Consider the following 19,769-nt stretch of genomic DNA (forward strand, 5'->3'; position numbering starts at 1 on the left):
GGCGGGAGGAGATGCTGGGAGTCAGTCGGGGTGGAAGCTGCAGGCAACAACGAGAAGAGGTTAGACTCTCAGGACCTCCAGAGGAAGGGGAGATGGCTTCCTGGAAGGATGTGACAGGCATAGAAATTGGAGAGATGAGGCCGAGATGAGGGCTAGAAAGAGATGGGTAAGAAGGCAAGCACGGGTGTTTTCCTCCACTCGGCAAACCAGGCCGGTTAGAGCAGTGATCCTGAGTCTGATGCTGGGTATTTCCACTCTCTGGAATCCCAGTCTTAACTCCTTCAAGCTTGCCCCACGTACGGGAGATCAGAGGGTCATTTTCTTTTTAAATCATCTTCGTCCTCACGCTTATCCTCATCACCCAGGACAGAACCGTTAGTAAGCTCAGGGATCATAGCAAGTAGAGCTGAAGCTTGAACCAAGTATCATGGTTGCAGTGGTGTTAAGGGTGCCCATCGGTCTCTGGATGGCACCTCTGAAAATGTCTATCACTTCTAGCCCAGGGCCATCTCAGCCTCACACCTGGGCTGGCCTTGCCTGCTGTACCCCAAATCACCCTGGCCTGGGCCTGCCTTCCACCCCTCTGCCTCCTAATGGACAGAATGGGGACTCCCTCTTCTGCCTCTCCCAGCCTTCATCCAGGTCCATACTTGTTCATCTCCCACCCGGACTAGAGCGGCAGCTTCCTCTGTGCTGTCCCCAACCTGGCTGAACTGTCCCTATTAACGTGTCCCACATCTGCTTGCCTGACATCAGCCCTGGTGAAGGCCAGTGTTAACAGGTATGGTACAGGCCTACGACCAGCACTTAGGAGGCTGAAGAGGAAGGCCTGCAATTCAGTTCAACCTGGGCAACACATCAAGAACCACAATCCTTTCCTCTATTGCCACCACCAGGTATGCGCATGTTGCATGCACGCACACACACACACACACACACACACACACACACACACACACGCACACGCACACGCACACACACGCACACACCCACGCACACGCGCACACGCACACACACACACACACACACACACACGCTCATGCAGGTGTGGACCACCATAGCCCACAATGGCCCTACGTGAACGTGCCTATCACCTCTCTCTTTTTGTTTTGTTTTGTTTTAGTTTTTGTTTTTCGAAACAGGGTCTCTCTGTGTTGTTTTGGTGCCTGTCCTGGATCTCCCTCTGTAGACCAGGCTGACCTGGAACTCACAGAGATCCACCTGGCTCTGCCTCCAGAGTGCTGGGATTAAAGGCGTGCGCCACCACCGCCCGGCTGCCTGTCACCTCTCCTACTTTACCTTCTCTCTCTCCTTAGTTCACTTCACTGCAGCTACACCTGCATCCTCATGGTTCCTGCTGCTGGGGAACTCTTCCCCCGACACCTGTATGGTCCCCTCCCTTCCCTCTTAATATTTAACCCACAGGTACCTTCTTGGTGACATCTTGGCTCTTCTTGTAAACATTGCACCCACCCCCTTAGGTTTTCTCTGGAGCAATACAGCCTTCCTTACTCTGATGACCCAGAGGGTAGGGCCTCTGCATCAGTTCTTACACTGGCCCAAGTGCCCTCTAGACAGGCCCCCTCTCCACCCAGTTTCCATAGACCACCACCACCCCATCCCCACGCCCCTATCAATCATACCTCTTCAGTCTTGAGATGACTTGTCAGTTTGAAGTGATCTGGTTTATTAGTTTACTAGTTCACTTTCTACTCAAGCAGACATGAACTCAAAGGCAGGGATGGTTTGGGGCCGTGTTCACTGCTGTGTTCCCAACCCCACAGCAGGCTTGGCACAGCACACCAGGACTCTTCAGAACCAGGCACAGCACCCCTTGAGCGAGTGACCCTTATTCTGCTCAGACTTTAACTGATTGCCAAGGGTCTGAGTTGGGGATAGCAGGGGCTGGAAACCGCAGAGGATGAGCATCCTAGGGGATGAGGGCTCCGGGGCAACTTGGTCCAAGGTCACTTTCAAGGTTCAAGTGGATGAGAGTGGGACCCAGTGCTGGGAGCATTGCTCCTCCCCAGGTATAGGCACCAGGGCATGGCCAAGGCTGAGTGTGGTAACTCTTCTTCCGCTTCTGTCTCTGTCTCTCAGTCCTGTCACTCGGACCCTTACACAGGGGGCATCTGAGTGTCCAGGGGCTTGGGCTTAGCATCCAGGGCGGCAGGTGTATGGCTATGTCAGGCCTTCCACAGATGATGGTGAATCCTCCGGTCCAGGCAGCTGAGTCATCCCAGCAAGAAGTGGGGGAGACAGGGGACACAGGGAGACAGGCAGGCATAGTGTGAGGAACAGGAAGGCCAGGGATGTCGGAAACAAGATGTGAATGGAGAGATGTGGGGAGACAAGGCAGCAGATGTGAGGTCAGAGACAGTCGTGGGGAGGGTGGGAAGATAAATGCAGGAAGGACCAACGTGGAATGACAAGGACATGGAAAGATACAGATGAAGAGTGACATGGGGGGGGGGAGGTGGGGAGATAGCAAAATGGAGACAGAAAGTCAGTGAATGTGGAGATGGTGAGATAAGATGAATTAGTAGGGGCTGGAGAGATGGTTCAGCAGTTGAGAACACTGGTTGCTCTTCCAGAGGTCCTGAGTTCAATTCCCAGGAACCACATGGTGGCTTACAACCATCTAAAATGGGATCTGGTGCCCTCTTCTGGCCTGCAGGCATACACACAGATAGAGCACTTATACACATAAAAAAGAGGGAAAAGATGATTTAGTAGGAGGCAGAGACTAAACAGGGGCAGGGATGCGGAGAGAGACAATGTCAGCCCAGGGACCCCAGCAAGCTCCATGGAAAGCTCCAGGCATCAGTCTGAGCTCTGTCCCAGTCCCACCATACAACTGATGCCCAGGCCACAGTCTCAAAGCACCAGGGACAACCACACTTCATCTCCAGCTGACCACTGTCACCTGGGAAAACGGACCCAGTGCTCTTTATCTTCTGGGTCACCACAAACCAACCATTCTAAAGCACTGTTGTGACCAAACAGTCTCACCTGTAGGGTATGTCCAACCCACCAGCTGAAGACACCTCGCTAGAGTGCTACAGATTGAACCCAGGATCTCACACATGCTAAGCAAGGACTTATCACTGAGCTAGAGCCTACCTCTACCACAGAGTCATAAGCAGAAAAAAAAATGTCAAGAATTGATTTATTTTATACCTCTCAAAAGACCAAACTCAGCAGTAGAGTACTGGAGTTGCCTAGGAGCTTTACACAGCCTGACAGGGCTGCAAACACAAGCTCCATGGTGGTTCCTGGTTACAGTTTTATGCCTACCTGCTTTGGTAAAAGTTAGGACTCTGCTTTCATAGCCAGAGAACGGCACAAAAGCAGCATCATGACCATAGCGGTTTTCAGTAAGTTTCAGTCTGGCACGGACAGCGCGCTCCTTAAACATGTTTCCTAATTATGCCCTCGCTGGGCCATCACTCAGCTCTGATTGATGATTGGCTGCTATTCACAGATTTTTAATGTCTGCTTATTTCTGACAGGGTCGCACATTGCCCAGGCCAGCTTTAAACTTGCTAGTTAGTCTAGCCTGGCCTTGAACTTGCTGAGATTACAGGCCTGCACTGACACTCAAGGCCTGTTTTGTCTGGCTTGTGCTGGAAATGGAACCCAGGTCCTGGCCCTTACTAGGCAAGCACTCTGCTGTGAGGTCACACCAACAACCCCAAAGGCACGGAGAGGTTCTTTAGACACTGGACCCTGGTTTAAAGCAGAACTGCAGGTGGAGCAAGCGCCCTGGGTACCAGTCCCAGGGGCACTCGCCCAACACAATGGACCCTGTGTGTGCAGGCCAGCAGGCTCTCCCCGTGCAGCTGCTGTGCCAGCTGTTCCAAAGCTTGCAGCTGTGCCTGGTGCCACTCCTGGTGCCTCTGCAACCTGTGAACTATCTGTTGCAGTGCCCCAAGAGCAGCCTCCAACCCAGCTTGTGGGCGCTGGTCAGAGATTCCAGTCCTTGGCCCTGTGGAAGCAAGTGGGAGGGACAAGGGGTCAGGAGCATGGTGGCCAAGTCTCGGGGTCTCCTGATGCCGGTCCCAGTACCAGGAAATGCACTGGGCCAGATGCCATGCTGCTGGGCTCCAGGGGCAGGGATGAAACCTCCCGCCCAGGAGGAGGGGCCAGTGCCACATGCTTTCGGTGCTTCTGGTTCTTGTCTGGCTCAAAAGGACAAGATGGGGGCCGGGGGCGGTTAAAGCATCAGAGATACTCCAAGGGGCATTCCTTTAGGCCTAAGAGCAGGGGTCAGTTTCTACACAGACCTCCTTTAGAAGGGAAGGCTGAAGGACAGAATCAAAGAGGGATTTGCCTTAGGGAAGAGAACTGGAGTCCAGATTCTACGGTTATTTCCCAGGTGGCAAGGCTGGGGATCAGCCTCTACAGGGGACCTTCTCACCTCAGTTGATACCCTGGAGAAGATGGAGGACACCCCACCAGGCCGCAGGTAGCGAACTGCCCATCGCCACTGGAAGCAGGAGGGTGTGAAATGCTCACTGCTCAAGTATTGGTGGCAGCTGGGTACCCACTGTTCACGGCCCAGGTGCCATAGCCAGGCTTGCAGCCTGGGACCATCCTTCAGTGGGAACCTGCAACCTAGTAGAGTCACAGATGAGTGCCACAGGTCCCCATGCTCCCTGACTGGAGGATATTCACACCCAAGAACCCTGGGCTCCAAGTTCACACCTCCCACCCCGGCTGCCTCTCTCATGCTCACACCCTATTTTGGGGCTCCAGCATTGACCATCTTTCCTCCGCTGCTCCTCTCATCCCAGCTTGAGTCCCTCTTCTTCCAGCTGGGTTCTGCCATGGCTACCCACTGCCACCCTCCAACTCTGTTTGCATGAATTTGAGGCAGGAGTTCATAAAATTGGATATCTAGAATATGAGAGTCCAAGGGAAATATTTTTCCTCTCTATATACTAGGGACTCTTCCACAATAGATCTGTGTGTGTATGTGCATACATGTGCTTGTGCACATCCAAGAAACATCCAACTATAGCTAGACATGGTACAGCACATCTGTAATCCCAGCATTAGGGAGGCTAAGGCAGGAGAATTACCATGCATTTGAAGCCAGCCTGAGCTACATAGTAAGACCCCCCCCTTGCCCCACTCCCATCCCAGAAAAAGCCTGGGGGTGTAGCTCATTGGGTAGAGTGCTTGCCTACGTCAAACAAATCCGTGGGTTCATCCTCAGCACCATATAAACCAGGTGTGGTGGTGCATGCTTGTAATCCCAACACTCAGGAGGTGGAGGCAGGAGAATCTCAAGTTCAATTTGAAGGTCATCTTTGGCTACATAGCAAGCTTGAGCTTCTGTCTCAAAAGATTAATTAATTAAATAAATAAAAAAGAGCCAGCAAGATAACTCAGTGGGTAGAGAGGCTTCCCGCGAAGCCTGATGACCCGCGTTCAACTCCCAGGACCCACATGGTAGCTAGAGAGAACTTACTCTTGCAAGTTATCTTCTGACCTCCTCATATATACCACACACATATAAATAAAAAATACATGTAATCTGTGGGAGCCCACAACTGACTCAGTTTCCCAGTTTGAATCTGAAGTCTATTCTTGAGTCAACAGAGTTCAAGCTTCTTTGTTCCAAGACTGTGAGGAAGTTCTGATTAGCCCACAAAGTCTCCTTGAAGGGCTGTGAGAAAGTCCTGATTAGCCCACAGAGTCTCCTTGAAGGGCTGTGAGAAAGTCCTGATTAGCCCAAGGGAATGAACACACTATCTAGCTAGATGCAGGCTGCTGATACCAGCTGGAGGTACATTGAGATAGAAAATGAAACTGCCTGCTCCTTGACGCAAGGCAGAATATAGTGGTTGAATGCCTGTGCTGTGCACTGTCCTACCTCTGTCCTTCAAGACTGTATACGAGCTGGCTGTGAAATAAACTCGGGGCTGTCCGGCATTGACCGACAGACCTCTCGACTCTTTTCTGTCTTCTTCATTGTCTCTTCAATCCGCACGCCTCTACCCAGCTACCCAGCTGACTGTTGGCAGGCCGGACAAGTGGCGCCCAGCGAGGGGGCAGGTACGGAGGAGTCCGTGATGGACAACACAGAAGAAAAAGGATAAAAAAGATAAAAGTGGAAGCTGTGGTGAGTTAACTCGAGAGTAAAAGTAATAAGTATAAATAAAAAAGCAGACGCGTGGTAAAAAATTTGTGAACAAGTGTAAAAATAAGTATGGGCCAAGGAAATAGAAAACAGCTGTTTGTACGTTTACTTAAAGATATCTTAAAGGCTAGAGGTACATAAGCAATTGTGTAAATTTTTAGAATTTGTAGAATGTATTGGAGTTAAGATACAGCAGTATTATGATAAGCATTGTCCAGAAAAACTTACAACAAATATTTTCAGTCTCTGGACACTCATTCAGGACAACTTAGACCTCTGTCCTGAAAGGCATAAAGTGTTTCCTGAAGGAAGTAAAAACTGAAACTAAACATTCTGCTCTGTCAGAGAGACGGCTTTAAGCAGATGCTTTTACAAAGTTATTTGATGACAATGACCAGTTAGATTTTGGCAATACGACAGAATTAGAGGAAGAGGCTGCTAAGTATTATAATGAAGATTCTCTCACACCTCAAGATTCTCCCCTACCTCCATTCCTGACTATGACTGGTTCATCTGGAGAGAATAAGCAGGTCGTGACCGCAAACCCGTGACCATTAGCCTAATGTCTCACTTTCAGATCTGTTCACTGCAGCTGGTAAATATAAATGTGAGCACTCTTTGTCTTGGTCTGTGTTCTGACTGTTACTATGTTACTATTTTGTTCCATGTGTTTGAGGGGACTGGGTCCCCCCGACTGAACTGAGATAAGCAGGTAGCTTCTGCCAGGTGTGACGGGTATTGCAACAGAAGTCATCTGTTAGACGGGACTCATTAACAGCGAGTGAGGCCATTGTCTCAGTGCTGATGTACCAGAACTTATGTCTGTCAGTGTTACTTTTTTTTGTCTGCTAATCTACTTCGTTTTCCTGGAAGAGAAGGAGAGGGAGGCATGGCAAGGGCTGCCTCCCTCCATAAGCTCCCTTACCATCAGGCCTGCAGTGCAGATGAAGTGGCAGGGAGTTCGTTCCTACTATTGGCAAGCTGAACAGATGTCGAAAAGAAAATCTGATGTTAATTGTTAATTACTGTAGTCAGAAAAGTTAACAAAATTTTTTCAGGAACACGGCAGCCAAGGACACACTCTGTGCCTCCTTTCCTTTCTAAGCCAAGTTCTTCACTGTGATAACCTCAAGGTCTCTTCTGCTGGCCAGCAACTTCCAACTTTAACCCACTTTAACCCTTCTCTGTCCTGATACTGCCTGAGAAAATAATGTTGAATTACCAGCCTGCATACTCTGATGTTTTGGAAAAAATTATGCTTTTGCCTCCACAGGAAAAGAAACAATACATGGATTCTGGTGATTTGAGTTCAATGGGTTACAAATACTTGTCATCATTTAAGAGAATTGATTACAAACTATTATTGATTAAGATAAGAAAAACTGTTGCTAATCTGAAACGTTTCACATTGATACAGGTTTTTAATATATTAATGCAAAAATAAGTTTTGTTATGATATATGCATATATCTATATGTTTCTATTCTTGTTTGAAATGTTATACCTATGCAATGTTCTAAACTGCTGGGAAGAAATCACAAGAAAAGAACTTTGGTAGAAATTTGCATGTTGTCTGAAAAGCAAGAGAAGGTGTAAGATTGGGATAATGATAGGAAAGGGAAGAAAGGAATCTGTCTGTCTCAAGTTGAGCTTGCTCAGTGATCACATGCTTCACATCATCAGAATAGTAAAAGCTTAAGAAAACAATTTGGCTTTACAAGAGAAACTGCTCACCAAATCATTAAGAAATATGCTACATGTCCACAATATTTGACTGTACCTCACTTTGGAGTAAATCTTTGAAGTCTTATTCCTAATTATTTATGGCAAATGGATGTCACTCATAAAAAAATTGAAATATGTGCATGTGACAACTGATACTTATTCAGGATTTTTTTTTTTTTTTTTTTTTTTTTTTTTCTTTTTTTTTTTTTTTTTTTTTTTTAAGATTTATTTATTTATTATGTATACAGTGTTCTGTCTGCACATATCCCTGCAGGCCAGAAGAGGGCACCAGATCTCATTACAGATGGTTGTGAGCCACCATGTGGTTGCTGGGAATTGAACTCAGGACCTTTGGAAGAGCAAGCAGTGCTCTTAACCTCTGAGCCATCTCTCCAGCCCCTTATTCAGGATTTTTAATGGCTACTGCTTAAACTGGTGAGGCTACTAAGTATGTAATTGCTCATTGCCTGAAATGTTTCTCCTATTTGGGGATATCAAAAGTTATTAAAACTGATAATGGATCTGGATATATTTATAAAGCTTTTATCAATTTTGCTCTCAATGGAAAATTGAATATAAAACAGGCATTCCTTATAATCCTCAAGGACAAGGTATTATTGAGAGAGCTCACAGCAGCCTCAAAATACATCTTCAAAAATTAAAGAAGGGGGAGTTATACCCCAAGTCACCACATAATGCTTTAAATCTTGTCTTAAAATTTTTAAAAGTGGATGCTGCTGGAAAATCTGCAGCTGATCAATTTTGGCATGAAGGCACCACCACAAAATTTTCTCAAGTTAAATGTAAAGATACTTGTACTGACTTATGGAAGGACCCCGACCCTGTTCAATATGGGGATGAGGGCATGTTTATGTTTTCTCACAGAATGAAAATGAAGCTCGTTGGTTGCCTGAAAGATTGGTGTGGTGTATGGAGCAGAGAGATGCTGGTCCTGATGTTGCTAATGACCATCCAGGGATGCCAGAGTGAGACCTATTGGGCCTATGTTCCTGATACATCAAATTTACATCCTGCAACTTGGGAAGGAAAAGAAATTGTGGTTGCAAGATACCAAGCTTTTAGATCTACCTGCCACCCAAGAGTTCCAGATTGCTCACAATTTTCTTATATTGGATATTGGTAAATGGATTCATGTATGTTTTGCAAAAAATATTACTTTGGAGGGATGTCTTGGATTGCTTCCTCAAGATGATTGGATAAGTAATATTTCACCCCCTCAATGATTTCCTCCATTCACAAAAGAACTGAGAGAGTCTAACAGAACTTTGTTATGGAGACGATGTACTGGCATTATTCCTTTAAAGTATGACATCACGTGGACACAGCAATATAGTCTTGATTGGTCTGGAAATCAGGACAATTATAGTGACTCCTATACAGTGTCTACAGCAGAATCCTGGCACAAAGGACTGTCAGCTGGAATTTGGTATTCCAGTACTGGATCTCCACAAATTTATGTTTGGAAATTTGCTGCTGTGATGGGAACAGTGGCAGGACATTCCAGTTGCTTGAAACCTGTTTGTCCTTTGAAAGGAACTGTTTTAGCTTGTGTAAAAATGCTCTATGTTCTTTTAATTGGTGAAGCAAATATTTCTATGAATGGTTCTATGTATCATGTCTTAATTGTATTTTGACTAATTGTATTTCTCAAATGGATAATCATACTCATGTAATAGTGTTAAAAGGACCTTCTTTTGTAACATTGCCAGTATATATGAGTGACCCACGGTTTGATGATAAAGGGCTGCAAGTGACTGAAGAAATCAAGAAAGCTTTAAGCAGACAGAAGCATGTTGCTGGATTAGTTTTAGCAGGAATTGCAGCCTTTGTTACTATGATTGCTACTACTACTGTTGCTTCAATGCATTTGTCTCAATCCATCCAGACAACAGGGTTTGTTAATCAATTGTCTATGACTGTTTGTATGATATTAGAGATTTAAGAAGATATAGATGTGAAAATGGAAGATAAATTGAATGCTTTGTATGATGTGGTACAGTTTCTGGGAGATGAGCTCCAAACCTGAAAACTAGAGTACATTTGAAATGTCATGCTAATTATGAACGGATTTGTGTTACATCTTCTGTGTATAATGAAAGTGCTATTGGATGGGAAAGAGTTAAGGCACATCTTAAAGAAATCTGGCATGATTCTAATGAATCCTTAGATTTGACTAAATTACATCAAGAGATTATAGAAATGAAAAAGACTACATTGGATTTTGTGCAACTAAGACAGCCGCAGATATTTTAGAACAATTGAAAAGGTCTACCCCATCACAGTCATCCTTTACTTCTACGGGGACTAGGGGGGTCCAGCCCCTCGACAGTCCCCTCCCAGGTCCGGGGAGAATCTACAACCAGCTGATAATTAATCTTTGATGAGAAGAAATGAATCTATGTACACGAAACTCCTTAGTCCATACACTTTATTCTTCTGAGTCAGTTACAAGCTTATATTCTGCTCTCGTATTTAGCTCATTTCTAGCCTGATTTCTCTCCACACTTGTCCGCGGTCCCCTCTAGGTTCCATCTTAATTCCTTCATCTAGTTCTGCCCCTTCTAGGTTCTCATCCATCTTGTTCCTTCCCATATCATCTTTTCTCCCATCTCCTTCTCTCTCCTCATCTCGTTCTTCCTCAACTTGTTCTTCCCCATCTAGTTCTTCCTCATCTGGCTCTTCCTCATCTTCCATCTCGTTCCTCTGGTACTCTCTTCTAGTCCTACAACCTAGTTCTTCCCCATCTCAGTTTGTTCCTCTCAAGCTCTTACCCGTCTAGTTCTTCCACTCTCTTTTCTCTTCTCCGTCTCTCCGTGCCCTGGAAGTCCTGGTATATAAAGCCAGGCTTCCAGGGTCAAACGGAGAGGTGATAAGAATCACATTGAGAGGCAATAACCGTTAATTATCATTTGCAACCCCAAAGGAAGTGACCAATGGGGAAATGAATTAACTAAAGGCTAAATTCGGGTAATATCTAGGAAGGGGCTCTTGTGTGCTCAACTATAATCTTAAACATGATTGGTAGAAAATGTTAAGAATCTATAAGTTGCTAGGTCAATGGGAGAAAATAAAACTGTCTTCTTTTTTCCTGTGGCTCCTATCTGTCCAAGCTATCTGCCATTTTTCTGCAGGGTGGGGGAAAGTGTGCTCAGTTGCTAGGCAACCTGTGTACAGCTAGATGCCTCTGGTGATAGTTAAAGGGAGATCTGGAACAAGAGGTAAGATTTGGGAAAGGAGGAAGTAAAGCTTAATTGGCACATCTGCCAGGCCTTCTCAAACAGGTAGCCTGGATGGTTAAGTCTGTTCTTAGAGAATACAGAGGTATCTCTGATAAGGTACTTTCCTCCAACTGGGGATGGACCTGGCTGAATGCTGCCAATGACGATAATTACAGGGAGGCTTGAACTGGGGTTCTGGCTGAGCATAGCTGTCAGTGCAGAAGGTTATCTAAATATTCCTAGAAGTGGTTAGGTAAGGAGTTAGAGGTCTATAAAGTTAATAAGGCTGTAAGAAAGGAAGGTCCGAGCTAAATCATGTAAAGCTATTACTGAACATCCACCTGACCTAGGCAGTGTCTCCTTGTGGAATTTGTCTTAAATCAGGAGACTTGCATGTGGACTGTTATTACTGCTAGTCCTTGAAAGTGGCTAAGGGAGATATATGATTCCAGAGAAAGCCTTTCCTGAGGCTATTCTCCAAATACCTGGAATGTGTATGTCCAGAGAGTGATCAGCCCACACTGTTAGCCCTTCTTAGGGAAAAGTCGATTGGGAAAACTATGAAGGCACACATGATTTTCATAACAGAATACAGCTGATATATAACAAGCCAAGTAACATCAAAAACTCCTTGGGATTTGGCTTCCTCTGGAGGAATTCCTTGATTCCTCCAGGTAGTGACTTTGCCATAACCAGCTGAGTTCTTATGAAATATTCCTGCGGCCTGCAGCATACTTCAATCTTAAGTTGTGCTGTAGCTACTGGAGCATGTGTCTTAGTAGGCACAATTTGTTTGCCTATGATTTTTCAAGCTGATTTTGAACTCGTTATGGAGACTGGACTCGGAACTCCACGGAGTAAAACTACACACATTCCTATGACTTATCACCAGAGGCTGGTAGCCAAAGACGGAAGTTTTCTTTGCCTCCTTTCAACCTAAGACAGGACGTGAATGATGGAATTCATGCTCCCATGACAGGTAAGATTGGAGTGTGGTAAGGAAACACCTAAGACAGGCACAGTCCTCTGAGAGACTCAGTGGGGTCTTTAAATAAATAAAAAAGGAGGAATTGTGGGAGCCCACAACTGACTCAGTTTCCCAGTTTGAATCTGAAGTCTATTCTGAGTCAACAGAGTTCAAGCTTCTTTGCTCCAAGACTGTGAGAAAGTTCTGATTAGCCCACAAAGTCTTCTTGAAGGGCTGTGACAAAGTCCTGATTAGCCCACAGAGTCTCCTTGAAGGGCTGTGAGAAAGTCCTGATTAGCCCACAGGAAGGAACACACTATCTAGCTAGACGCAGGCTGCTGATGCCTTCCAGAGGTACATTGAGATAGAAAATGAAACTGCCTGCTCCTTGACACAAGGCAGGATAGATAGTGGCTGAATGCCTGTGCTGTGCATTGTTCTACCTCTGTCCTTCAAAATTGTATATAAGCTGGCTGTGAAATAAACTCGGGGCTGTCCGGCATTGACCGGCAGACCTCTCGACTCTTTTCTGTCTTCTTCATTGTCTCTTCAGTCCTCACACCTCTACCCAGCTACCCAGCTGACTGTCAGCAGGCCCAACAGTAATCAAAAATTAAACCAAACAGTAACCCAAATTTAGGATATAGACCCCCACGGGCAATAAACCATCCAGTAAAAACCCAATGTAAGACATCTAGAGAGCCAGGTGGCAGTGGCACATGCCTTTAATCCCAGCACTCAGGAGGCAGAGTCAGGTGGATCTCTCTGAGTTCGAGGCCAGCCTAGTCTACAGAGGTCAGGCACCAAAACAACACAGAGAAACCCTATCTCAAAAAACCAAAAAAAGAAAGAAAGAAAAAGACATCTGGAGAAAGCAGTAATAAACTATATTGGATAGTCATAAGAAATTAACTCTGAGCTAGACAGTGGTGGCACACACCTTTAGTCCCAGCACTCCAGAGGCAGAGGCAGGCAGATCTCTGAGTTTGAGGCCAGCCTGGTCTACAGAGTGAATTCCAGGACAGCCAGGGCTACACAGATAAAGCTTGTCTTGAAAAACAACCAAGAAATGAATTCTGTGGGGCTGGAGAGACGGCTCAATGATAAAGCACTTGCTGTACAAGCCTGAGGACCTGGGTTTGGATTCCCAGCACCCCTAAGAGCCAGGCAATGGCAGAGCGTAGCTGGAACCCCAGGGCTGGGAGATGGAGACAGGTGGAGCCATGGAGCTCTCTGGCCAGCCAGTGTAGCCAAAATGGTGAGCTCTAGACTCAGTGAGAGACCCTGTCTCAAACAAAAACAAAAACAAAAACAAACAAACAAAACTAGGTGGGAAGCAATAGGACTCCTGATGTTGACCTCTGGCACCTGCACACACACACACACACACACACACCTCTAGCCCCCTCATGTTTAAATATTCATTAACACTACATAAAAGAGAAATAACACCACAAATGGAAAACTAGTGCCAGGTCAATCTCAGCATGCAGGAAGCAGACACAGGCAGATTTCTTTGAGTTCAAGGTCAGCTTGTTCTACATAACAAGTTCTAGGCCAGACAGGGCTACATGGTAAGATCCTGTCTAAGAGCAAACAACAAACATAACTGACTGGAGAGCATTTGGAGAGATGTTTCAATGGTTAAGAGCACTTGCTGCTCTTGCAGAGGACTGGAGTTCAGTTCCCAGCATCCACATCAGGTGGCTCACATCTGCCCGTAACTCCAGTTCCAGGAGATTCTATGCCCACTTTTGCCCTCTGTGGGCACATGCACACATGTGGCATGTACACACACCGACACACAGACACACATATATACATTTTTAAAAGTAATACTGTAATCAAAGAGAAATAGGAATATACATTCATGTTTGCTTATATCTACACAGAGAAACCGTAGGGAATGGGGCATGGCCACATGCAACTGTGATTCCAGAACTTGAGAGGCAAGAGCAGGAGGAGTGCATGCTTAAGGCTAGCCTGGGCTACACAGCAAGTTACAGGCCAGTATAGGCTATATAGGGAGGCCCTGTTTGAAAAAACTAAACCACCCAGGAGGAACTATGGAAAGGAAACATGAAAAACTACTAGTGAGGAAATAGTGGGGTGGAGAGATGACGGAGCAAGACAGTTCGACAAAACTAAAGTGGGGACTACAGGGAAAAGGCGACTGAAGGGCCGACTCAGACACTCTAACACACAAAGAGCTGAACTGCAGGGCACACAGCCAGGGAATCCGAATGTCGCAGGGAGCACCTTCAGCCTCCATCCAGGAGCTAAATGTCCTCACTAGCCCCATCCTTTTAGACAGAGACCTACTGACGCAGCACCCTTCTCCTTCCCTGCACACAGAGCCTGCCAGCTGACTACTCCAATATCCACCCTCTTCTTTCTCCTTCCTAACGCAAGTACAACTTTGAGCTCATTAGCATTTTCTGGAAAAAAAGAGTATCCCAGGTGAGTCATGTACCTATGTTCTGGCCGGTATATGCTTTCCTGTAGTGTGGGATGTGTAAAGGAGAAAGGACACTCCAGCAGAACAGAATGGTACAAAGAACAAAGAAGGAAAGTGATTAACATAACAAAACCTCTCCACAACTTGGTCTAGGCCTTTTCTCTTGCAATCCTCTAGATGGCAGCATTCATGTTGGGCCCTCCCTCTAAACACCTACATTAACTGGACAAGTGTTCGTTCACCTTTGTCACCTGTGTGAGACCGGCTGGTCACATTAGAGGATGGGACAGCATGCTCTAAAGGTCTTTTCTTTCTTAATATAACTAGTGATTTATTCAGGGTGGTTAAGTGTATAGCTAGAAGACCACACTCCCAGCCTCCTTTGCAGTTGTGTGGGACCAATAATGACAAAGCTACCACTGAATGGGGTTCCTGGGAAGGCCTTGTAAAGGGAGCTAGCTCAGTTTAGCACTGAGACTTTTGTTTCCTCCCCTGCAGGAATGGCAGGGCATGGTGGCTGGGGCACTGGCAGTTATCTTGGAGCCACAGGCTAAGGATGATACAACAGGAGAGGACCCTCATCTTGGACGACGATGGAGCTGCTATACCAATGCTGGTATGCCAACCTCTGTGCTTGTGTGATATAAGAGAAACATAGGGTACTGGAGATATGGCTCAATAGGTAAGAATGCACCTTGTTCTTACAGAGGATCTGAGTTCAAGTTTGGTTTCGAGCACCCACATTGGGAGGCTCACAACTACCTGTAACTCCAGCTCTAGCAGGATCCAACGTCTCTGGTCTCTCCAGATACCTGCAATCACGTGTATATGCCACACACATAAAGAATGAAAATAAATCTTAAAGGGAAACAAAATCCCATGGGGAGTTGTACCATTCAAAACCTTTGCTCTCTTCCATAGACAAGCTGCTTACTACATATAACTGCTATGTCTGAAGAATGTGAGTGCAGTATTACAGGCCACTCCTAAACACAAAATTTCCCAGGAGCACTGGGTAGATCCCTGCATTTTCTCTTTTCCTCCTTTCATAAGACCCAATGTTCCAAGTAGGGACAGCTCCTCCAGGCTGAGTCCCCAACTAAAACACTGTAGAGCAGGGTTACCAATTACCTGCAACAGACTGTGAGCAAGGACTATGCCCGAGCTGTGGTAAGCCACTGAAACTGGGGAGTTTGAGACTACAGTGTAACTTAATGATGCTGGTTCCATGGTCTGGTTCCATGGATGTTGGTTGTTTTACTCTTTTGCTTTTAACTCTTTTGGGGGGCCCACCACCCAGCTCCCAAGTAAACACATGGAGACTTATAATTACTTATGAATGCCCAGCATTAGCTTGGCTTATTTCTAGCCAGCTTTTCCTAACTTAAATTATCCCAGTGACGTCTGGGCTTTTTCCTTTTCTTTCTTCTGTATATCTTACTTTCACTGTTACTCTGTGGCTGGCTGTGTGGCTGTGTGGCTGGCTGTGTGGCTGGCTGTGTGGCTGTGTGGCTGTGTGGCTGGCTGTGTGGCTGGCCGTGTGGCTGTGTGGCTGGCTGTGTGGCTGTGTGGCTGTGTGGCTGGCTGTGTGGCTGGCCATGTGGCTGTGTGGCTGGCTGTGTGGCTGTGTGGCTGGCTGTGTGGCTGGCCCCTATCATTGTCCTCCTTCCTTGATCCCTTGCTCCTCCTCCCCGTTTTCTCCTATTTATCCTCTCTGCCTGCCAGCCCTGCCCATCCTTTCTCCTGCCTCACTATTGGCTGTTCAACTCTTATTAGACCATCAGGTGTTTTAGACAGGCACAGTAACACAACTTCACAGAGTTAAACAAATGCAACATAAAAGACTGCAACACGTCTTTGCATCATTAAACAAATATTCCACAGCATAAACAAATGTAATGTATCTTAAAATAATATTCTACAATAATGGACTTCATAACTTGCTTAAGCCACTGTTTGTTGAGGACTTTGTGATTGTTAAGAAGATGTAACTTCTTAATAATAGGCCCCTAGAACAAAGCTCTAAAAGACGTAAAAAGGACTAATGAATGTTCTCTTTGGCTCTCGGCAGGCTTTCAGCTGACTTCCCAGAAGCCATTTCTCACTGTTTCACCTCATTTCCTACTTGGCACCAAGCCTGCTCTTGAATCTCTTTGGGAAATACTCTTTTTTTCTTTCTTTTTCTTGGGGGTTGGTGGTGATTGAGATAGATGTACAGACCCTGGCTGTCCTGAAACGATGTAGACCAGGCTGGCATCAGAGTTATGCCTGCCTCTACCCCCTTCATACAGAGATTAGAGTGTACCACCATATCTGGGTTCTTCTTCCCTTTTTAAATTTTTTTTTTTTTTGAGACAACCTTCTCTGTGTAACAGCCCTGGCTGTCCTGGAACTCACTCTGTAGACCAGGCTGGTGTTGAACTTAGAGATTCCCCTGCCTCTGCCTCCTGAGTGCTGGGATTAAAGGCGTGCGCCATCACCTGGCCCCCTTTTTAGAAATGTAATTATTATTAATATTGGGGAGTGTAGGTGGAAAGGCACATGTCACACATGTCCACATGTGTGGAGGTCAGAGGGAAGCTTTCAGGAGTGAGCTCTCTTCTTCCACTGTGGATCGCAGGGACTGAACCAGGTCCATTAGGCTTGTCCAGTTAACACTTTCATCCACTGAGCCATCTTGCTGCTCTTCATCTAACTCTTAAGTGTCTTCTTTTGCAAGACCAGCTGGGTGAAGGCTCTAAGATGGAAATGGGCTAGCCCTGTGATGAGCAGCCTAGAAGCCATTAGTAGGCACCAACAAAGATGAGAAGCAATTTTTAAACCAAGCATGGCAGTGCATGCTTGTAATCTTCATTATCTGGGAGCTGGAGGCAGGATTAGGAGTTGGACTGGAGATGGCTCAGTGGTTAAAAGCATGTACTGCTCTTGCAGAGGACCAGAGTTCAGTTCCCAGAACTCACTGGGGCAGCTCAAAACTACAACTGTAGCTCCAGGAGATCCAGTGCCCTCTTCTAGCCTCTGCCAACATCAATACTCATATGCACACCCCCGCCATGCAATCATAAATAAGTATTTTAAAGAGTTTAAAGTTATTTTTAATTTCATGAGTTCAAGGTCAGCCTGAGCTCTATAAGACCTTATCTGAAAACATATAAGCAAAACAAAAGGCCCTGGTTTTTACGAAGTTATCTGGCTGCAGCACACAGCTGGTTGTCATTGTCCTCATTACTGTTACATGCCAGGCAGTGCCTGGCACATAAATGCTCTTCATGTATACTACTGTTGTAAGACGAGTTAGTGAGCAGCCATCTGTCACTGTGTCTAGGTAAGAGGTGATGAGTGGTGGTGACATAGATACAATGAGAAGTCGTTTGGGAATGTGCTTTCCCTCACCCCCAATTTCCTAATCATTTAGTTGAGAGTTTTCCATTTGCAATTATAACTCGTACAGGCAAAGTCTTAGTGATTTTGCTGTAAGTGTTGCTGGGAAGGATTATTGATGCCCCCTGTTTTTGTATTCAGTTCATCAATGTTTGGCCCTTTCACCTATGTGGTTTTGCTTATTTTGTCTGTTTTTTTAGACAAGTCTTCTGTAGTCCAGATCAGTCTAGAACTTGCTAGGTAGCCAAAGATGACCTTGAGCTCCTGAAGCCCTCCAGCTTCCACCTCCTAGGATTACAGGTGCACACCACCAAGCCCAGAGACCTGTCTATAAGATCTGTCATAAACTGAGTGTAATGGTGTACACTTTTAATCCCAGCACACGTGAGGCAGAGGAAGGAGGATCTCTGTGAGTTCAAGGATAGCCAGGTCTACATAGAGAGATCCTGTCTCAATACAGAAAAGATTCTTCATAACAGAAACAGGACCTTTGTGTGCCACAGTGATATTCATTTATTTAAAGGTTTTGGTTTTTGAGACAGGCTCTCACGTAGTCCAGTTTGGCCTAAAACTCTTTTATGCAACCTTCAACTACTGATCCTCCTGCCTCTACCTCCCAAATCTCGGGATTATTTATAAGTGTGAACCACCACGCCTAGCTTTCATTTTGGCTTTCTGAGATAGGGAGTCTTGTAGCCCAAGCTGGTCTCTAACTGACTATGTAACTAAGGAGGACCTGATCCTCCTGCCTCTAAGTGCTGGGATTACACGTGTGTGCCAACATGCCCACAGTGACATGTCATGCCCACATGACACCATAGTGTCAAAAAATATATTTAAACAAATCCATTGATTTAGATGTAAAGACTCCCCTGACCCTCTTTACCCTGCACAAAGTTCCCTCAAAGGAGAGATGAGACATGGACAGCTGGGGTAAAATCAAACCTTTCCAACAAATATTTGGTAGACACATAGTGCGTGCCAGGCACTAGAAACCTAGGACTAACAGGAAACAAGAGAGCAAAATCCGTTGGCTTCAGTGACCTGGCTGACAACGTTGAATACCTCAAACATGTGATGCTCCAGGTTAGAGAAAAATAAAACAGGAGATGGACAAGGAGAGTTATGTGTCTACACATCCCTCTCGCTCGGATTGTAGCAGTGAACTAACTACATTATCTACACCTGCACCTTCCCAGCAGCATCTTCCAGGACTCCCTCAGGACCAAGTGTCTGCCCAGATGCATTTCTCCTTGAGCCCCACCCCGTGCTTGCGCTCACTTGTAGACGCTCCCAGGCTGGTTGTCTGCGCCTAGTTGGCCCGCAGTGTTGAAGCAGTTTGGAGCCCCGCAGCACTTAGGCACAGCTATCCAACCCCGTCGAGTCCTGCCAGTCAGCGAAAGCATTTCGACCCACTTCAGCCAGGACGGCACCCCGCCCCACCCGCGTGCCATCAACCGGCCTCACGTCAGCCCACGGGGGAGGGAGTGGGATGTCTCAACACGTGACGGGGAAACTGAGAGCGCATACGTACACGATGTTCCTCGTGCTACCACGACTACGTCCCTATCACGCGAAGGGAGAGCGACTACATCCGCGCACAGCCAGCCCCTCACCACTTGCACAGGCAAGAGTAGGGCAGTGGTGTTCCTGAGCCTGCGCCAAGTCCAAGCTCTCTGGCTCCGCCCTATAGCTACATCCGGGAGACTGCTACAGCTTGAATAGTCGCCCTGGACTGTGGCAAAAGACAAGCTGAGGGCTTAGCCTCATAAAAGTTAGAAGTCCCACGTCTCTGTGAGCGAAAAAACGCTAGCTGCTCGAGATAGCAGCACGGCTCACAAGCATTGAAATA

At 46.2% G+C, this 19,769-nt stretch overlaps 1 protein-coding gene across 1 annotated transcript; it reads right to left on the reverse strand.

Moving 5' to 3' along the window:
- Nucleotides 1-1,659: 1,659 nt before the first annotated feature.
- Thap8 (THAP domain containing 8) lies at nucleotides 1,660-19,371 on the reverse strand. The gene is given in 7 exon segments (XM_052760256.1): nucleotides 1,660-2,176; nucleotides 2,179-2,485; nucleotides 3,747-3,988; nucleotides 3,991-4,035; nucleotides 4,038-4,224; nucleotides 4,301-4,610; nucleotides 19,199-19,371. Coding segments are annotated over 7 exon segments (1,323 nt in total). The 3' UTR covers nucleotides 1,660-2,117.
- Nucleotides 19,372-19,769: the final 398 nt, after the last annotated feature.

The sequence above is a fragment of the Peromyscus californicus genome, unplaced genomic scaffold, assembly GCF_007827085.1.
Source record: "Peromyscus californicus insignis strain IS unplaced genomic scaffold, ASM782708v3 Scaffold_4__1_contigs__length_199733344, whole genome shotgun sequence".
Classification (NCBI taxonomy): Eukaryota; Metazoa; Chordata; class Mammalia; order Rodentia; family Cricetidae; genus Peromyscus; species Peromyscus californicus.